General features: G+C 36.3%; 1 protein-coding gene across 3 annotated transcripts in view; it reads left to right on the forward strand.

The window, feature by feature from the left end:
• The window catches only part of PPARGC1A (PPARG coactivator 1 alpha), a 640252-nt gene that overhangs the window by 535482 nt on the left and 98168 nt on the right, over positions 1-6602 (forward strand). Inside the window, exon 1 of one of the 3 annotated variants that reach the window (XM_029948060.1) lies at positions 6041-6139. The exons of the other annotated variants lie outside the window; for them this stretch is intronic. Coding sequence (XP_029803920.1) covers positions 6092-6139 — 48 coding nt within the window. The 5' untranslated portion in view covers positions 6041-6091. Of the gene's footprint in view, positions 1-6040; positions 6140-6602 lie in introns of those variants that run through there. 3 annotated transcript variants of the gene reach the window in all.

The raw sequence follows: 6602 nt of genomic DNA on the forward strand, positions 1-6602 counted from the left end.
TACATGTACATCACAGCGAATTTAAAACATACAGAAACACATACAGACATGGAAAGAAAATTAAAAAGAACTTATAGTATCATCAGCCACTGTTACCGCCTTGTTATATGTTCTCCTAGTCCTGCTTCCTCTTTTCTTTCTGAGCAGATACATTGACCTGTAAATTTGTTTTGATTATAGTTTTATCAAGCATAATTTTAAACCTTAATGTGTTTTGAACATTTTCTCATTTGCCATTAAATGTATTTTGCAACAGTTATGAATGTTAGCATTGATTATACATATATATAATGAATATATAAACATGAATATATGTGTCTATATACACTCATATATATATGTGTGTGTGTGTATATATATATATATATATACATATATATATAATTCTCTATAATATATTTAACCAGACTATTACTATTGGCCATTTACCTGGCTTTCAAGTTTTCAATAATACAAATAATATTGTATTGATTCTCCTCACACCAAAAATCTTTGCATACACCCTCCTGTCATGCCCTTAAGATGAATTTCTAGAAGTAGAATTTCTGGGTTTATAGGGATGCCCATTTTTAACTCTTGATACATATTGCCTACCTGTCCTCAGGATACACTTGTACCCATTTGTAATCCTACCATTAATATTTGATATCTATTTTTTATTAAGCTGCTAAATGCGGAGATCAATCTTAGAAGTATTGTTCTTGGTTAAGAAAGTTTTCTCAAAATTCCTGCATCTAGTTGTGCTAGCAAATATAAGATAAAATTTTAAGTCATTACAAAATTTAGCTTAGACCTTAAGCTAATTGCTTCTTAAGATTTCTGTCTCCCCACATTTTTAGGATATATATTAGCTCTGCTAGAATTAAATTCAAATATAAAAGCACTGGAAAAATCTACAACAGAAACAAAAGCAAAATCACCAAACCTTTCCAAGACTTTTCTGATGGGAGTTAAGGAGGGAGAGAGAGAGAGAGAGAGAGAGAGAGAGAGAGAGAGAGAGACAGACAGACAGACAGAAAGAAAGAAAGAAAGAAAGAAGAAAAGGAGGGAGGAAGGAAAAAGAAAGACAGAAAGAAAAGAAGAAAGAAAGAAAATACAAATAGTATAGTATTATACTTTATTCTTCCACTTTGAGACTAATTGAAAAATACAGTTTACTTCCCTAAAATCGAGAAAAGTTAAGCTCATTAGGACCCAAGCTCTAGAAAAAAGTACCAGGCTAAACTATTTGACTAACAAATTTTTTTTCAATTTAATAATTCATGTGCCTCAGTTTTCTTGGGCCCTTGACTAAGTTCCTTAGGGGATAAAAATACCTTCTTCAGCAAACTATTACACTATTGAGGTTTAGTGGCTCTTTACATTTTTAAATAGTACCAAATTTAATAAAATACAATGTGCTTTATTTTCAGTTTCAGTAAAAATATTATTGCTACATAATGCTATGGAGTATTTCTTCTTTATATAATCAATCACACACTGCATTAAATGTGAATTAACTTGAAATAATTAAGGTAAATGAAAATGTCTGTAGATGCACAAATATGGCAGAATTAAATATCAGACAAAAGCAGATTTTAATCATCTTTTTGTTATCTCTTATCTTCAGACCTAATAACCGTACTTTTTGCTTTATGCTTAGATTAGTCCAATTGACTGACTGCAGGTCAAATTAATTTTCACTTTTTTTTTGGCTTTAATATGAAAAATGGCAAGAGCAGATTCTGAGGTCTATGTTAAAATACATGCTGACTCAGTTGCACAGAGCTGTTCTGCAGAAGGTTTTATTGGGGATAAAAGATATGTTGCCAAGGTCGTCTATTGCCCTCAGTTTATTTGAAAAAGTAAACAAATGAATTCAAGGAGGTACTAAAGCTGTGCAGCAACTTTCTTCTATTTGTTTCCCAAAAGGTGCTTTGACCATGTTGACATCATCATGGCAGATTTGAACAAAATAAGATTTGAGTTGAGAGTGTTCATAGGCTAGAGGTGTTTGGTATAGCCTGCCCTGCCACCTGCTTTGGTGCCCTGCACGGCCCCAGCTTCAAACATGTCCCAGAGGCTCAGAGCATGTGCCCAGAAACTGACATGGGGTATCAGAATCAATTAGCCCCTCTAGGAATTAAAAGCAAGCAATTGAATGCCTGTTAGCAATGATTAACTTTAAAAATATTAGCAATTCTGGGCAGATCCCTTTCCTTTCTGGAAGAATGCTCTAGGCAGGCAGCATTCCCAGGAATGTTGGTTTCCAGCTATGTAGACACTCTCGTGGATACAAAGTTGCCGCCGGGTTCTTTTGACCTGGGAATGAATATTATTCTTATGTATGAAACTTCAGTCCTTTCTAGAAGGGTTTCCAGAGATCTATATGCCATTTTCAACTGCTATCTAAACCCTTGCTTTTTTTTCTCTTTAAATTTTTTTTCTCAGTTATAAAATGAGTTTATAGATCATCTTTATTGAGTAGTTTTGAGGACTAAAATTGATTGAAATATGCTACATAAAATGCTGATCTTAAGGTCAAGCTCATGTAAGCCCTGCTGTATATGTTTTCTTTTCCAGGTTTCCTTATAAGTTTCAGCCTTTAATTTGTCCTTATATCTCTATTTAAGTTTATAAAAAAAAAAGGAGCAAAGATATTTTATACTAGTAGCTCTTTACTTCTGAGTTCTCATCTATATGCAATAATGATATTAAAACAAATTGTCTTTGCCGTTGTCTACTTGGGTATTTGAGTTTGATTGTGTTTATTTATTTTTTAAGTGGCAATTATATCAAACAGAGAGAATGAGAAAAACCTATAGTTTGGGGCAGTGGTGGGGAAATGTTTCGTACTTTGTCAAATATTTGTGTTATGGCATGGAATTATCATTTTGAAGGTTTATTTTCTCTCTTGTTATCAACTAAGGGTAGATCTCTTACCTTCCCTAATGTTGGAGTCTTGGGAAATGTTAACAGAGCTAGTGAGGGGAGAAATTCCATTGGGGTGGAATCTAGGCTTTGTGAAGATATGGAACATTATGAGCACGCAGCAGATGTTAATAAATACCTCTTTCTATTGTTGGGACAAAGTGTGGCTGATCTGGGTGTGAATTGTAATAGTGGAAGGACCTTGTACCTAAAAAGAGTGTGTTTTAAGGAGAAGAGGAATCTGGGTATTGAGCAAAGTTGTGTTGTTGTTTTTTTTTCATATCAAATTATTTTTCATCTTTAAGGGCTCTCATCCCCCTAAAATTGTCAGCTCCCTTGTGTCCGTGTCCTATGCCTCTTGGCAGTCTTTACAATACGGTGCTGTGGACACAGTTGGATTTCAATAGATCCTTGTTGGTTGAAACCAAACATTTGGAAATCTTAGAGGCAGAGTTGATAAAGAGGTATGAGGAGGGCAGCAGGGAGAGAGGAAGAGAAAAACAGTCAAGGGAGAGAGAGAATTAAATATAGAAATTGCCTGGGAAGCCAGAAAAGAGCAAGCTTGGTGGGCAACTAAGAATTTATGTTCTCCTGAGATAAGAAAAAACTGGACAGGAGAGAACTTTTAAAATCTGAAGAGCTAATTAACCAAAGTATAAGACCTCTAAAATAACCCTCTTGTTAGAGTTGTAAATTTGAAACTTAAAAAATAGTGGAAGTTACTCTAATTTGTCCCAAAAATCTATTTAAATTTGGAATTGTACAATAATTATGAGGGAAAGCTGTATGCTATAGCTTACAAGCCATGTCAATATTTTGACTCATTGTGATGGTGAAGGGAGAAGAAAATGTATATAAAACCACCTGTAGTTTCAGTGAATGTGCCGATTTGATAAAGTGGAACTAGGTGGTAAGTAGACAAATAAGAAAACCCCAACAACACAATATGGGCAGGTTAAAATATCAAAAATAATCATACAAAATGTTTCAGTGTAAAGAATTTCTTTAAAATATGTGCACAGAATTTTAAATATATATTTATATGTGTATAAATATATACATAATGGATGCCAACCTTTGATGAAGACAGGTAAAAGTATCAGAGAAAAATCACCACAGGGATCACCTGATAATAATTAATAAACATCAACTCTTCTTGGTCAAGTGACCAATATTACTTCACAGTTGACTGTGTTGAGGGTAGAGCCAGTGACCTTTGCCCTGAATTTTAATAATTTACTGTAGTTTTACATTAAATCACAATATAATTGGGAAGAAAATTAGTGTTTCTTTGTGGGGAGTGCAGAGTAATGCCACTAATTGCATGTATAAAAGCCTTCCCGAGGTTGTATTTTCCTGTTCTTTCTTGACTTAGAAAATTAAAACTGCAGTGATTTTCCGCTATTTGTAAGAGGGAAAATGTGCTGGTGAAATGTACTCAGCTAACTTAAAATGTCAAAGCTCTGGGCCATCTTTTTATGTCCAGTAATGACAAACTGTCAATTTCATCACATTTTTCAGGAATTTACTGGCAACTTGTTGCAGATATTAGCTCATAACATGTGTGGTCTGAAAGAAGACACAGTTTGATTTTTGTTTGTTTGATTTTTCTTCCTTTCACCTTCAATATCGGTGCAACTTTGCAGTTAAAATGTGTCACAGCAAATCACCATTCTTTTTTTTTTCTTTACAAAGAGATGGACAAGAGAGAACACATTAAATTAACCTTAGTAGAACAGGAGATTAAATTAATAGTGTTTTAAAATTATTTTTAGATACCAGGGGGATTTTTTTTCAGAGAAGTTATTATCAAGTAAAAGAATTGAACTGATTTTAAAAGTATATTGGGTTGAAAATTATATTAAAAACATGTATTCACAAATTTATATACACGTGTATGTCTCCATGGAGCTTGGAAGGGTTAAATCAGACCACTGTCGTGTTATGGGGAGTGTTTCTTAGTGATTCCCAGTGCCCAGAGTTTGTTATGTATTCAATATGTATGTCATCATAAAACAGTGCACCTGCATTAGCCTTCATTGTCTCAGGGTAGAAGCTGAAAAAAAAAAATTAAAGAGCTCAAGAAATGAGTGTTTCTGCTAACAGCATGTCAGTATTTTTCCCTTACTCCACGGACATTCCTGGTCTCAAATGCAAACTGCACAACTCAGGCACTTGGGTTGGAATCCAGTGTTTATTCAAAAAGGCACCCTAAGGCAGCTGGGGTGGAAATGGTACATGTACGAAAAACAAGCAGCCGGGAAACTCAGCTGATCTGAGCACAGCGGCAGCAACTGTATTTACTAACACTTGTTTTCTGGGAGCCTATGAGAGAAATGGAAATAATTAGAAAGGACCTGAAAGGGTGGTATTTTGTTCCTTGTTCTCCTTATAAGGAGCAAAGAAAATTGCAGTAACACTTCGGGAGCTGGTATTCCCCACCGCCACTGGGATAGCAGATTCCTGGGTAGAGGAGTTTGTTTATACCTTAACAAATACAGACCATTTTGTTGATTAAACAAGCAAAAAAAGAAAAATGCCTGCCCCATTCTCTGCTTTCAAACACTTCCCCCAATTAGAAAATGTCTCATAAAAATGCATCATGTGATAAACCCTTGCTTTAGTCCCAAACGGAGCTGGAGTCCACTGGAGGTCTTAGTGTCTGAATCCTTGGGGAGTACACATTTTAGCTAAGAGTATAGTTACTCTGTCATGAAACAGGGAGCTTTGCCACTTGCTTGTTTTGGAAGGAAAATAAATTAAAAAAAGATTGCAGGGGATTTTAGTTATTATATGACCAGGACTCCGTTTAGAGTCTGTGGCATTCAAAGCTGGCTTTAATCACAGCATGATGCTTGAAGCCTCCAAAAGTCCAAGTGTTCTCTTTCTTTCTTTCTTTCTTCTTTCCGTTTTTTTTTTTTTTTAACGTTACTTCACTGAGGCAGAAGGCTGCCTTGGAGTGACGTCACGAGTTTGAGCAGCAAGCTGCACAGGAGAAGGGAGGCTGGGTGAGTGACAGCCCAGCCTACTTTTTAATAGCTTTGTCATGTGACTGGGGACTGTAGTAGACAGGTGCCTTCAGTTCACTCTCAGTAAGGGGCTGGTTGCCTGCATGAGTGTGTGCTCTGTGTCACTGTGGATTGGAGTTGAAAAAGCTTGACTGGCGTCATTCAGGAGCTGGATGGCGTGGGACATGTGCAACCAGGACTCTGTATGGAGTGACATCGAGGTGAGCTGGGGCTGGGCTCGGCACTGCAGCCAGGACTGAAGCGTCCCTCCCGATGCAATTATTCCTGTAAGGGGGGAAGGGCTTGGAGGAGGAGAGGAGGCAGCAAAGTATCCTGGGCAGGAGCTTGTGGAAGGGAATCTCAATCTTATCTTAACTCCAATAAGTTTGCTATTTTAAGGTGGCTCTGAGATGCCTTGAGCAAATCAAAGCTTAGCTGCTGTCACCGTATCTGTTGCAGTTGGAAACTCTTTCCATGTGCCTTTGGCTCTGTTTCTACTCATATGCAATATTTATGCTCTAAGATATTGATATGAATCAGAAGCTGAAGTCTTTCCAGTGGTGTTTAGTGGCCCGGTTGGAAAAATGCCATTTCTATTTATAATAAGATGAAGATAAAAATATTAAAATGGATGTGCTCAAATATAGTCAGTTTTGACTCTAGTCCGGATTCCCCCCCCCCCCC

The sequence above is a fragment of the Suricata suricatta genome, chromosome 1 (assembly GCF_006229205.1).
Source record: "Suricata suricatta isolate VVHF042 chromosome 1, meerkat_22Aug2017_6uvM2_HiC, whole genome shotgun sequence".
Lineage (NCBI taxonomy): Eukaryota > Metazoa > Chordata > Mammalia > Carnivora > Herpestidae > Suricata > Suricata suricatta.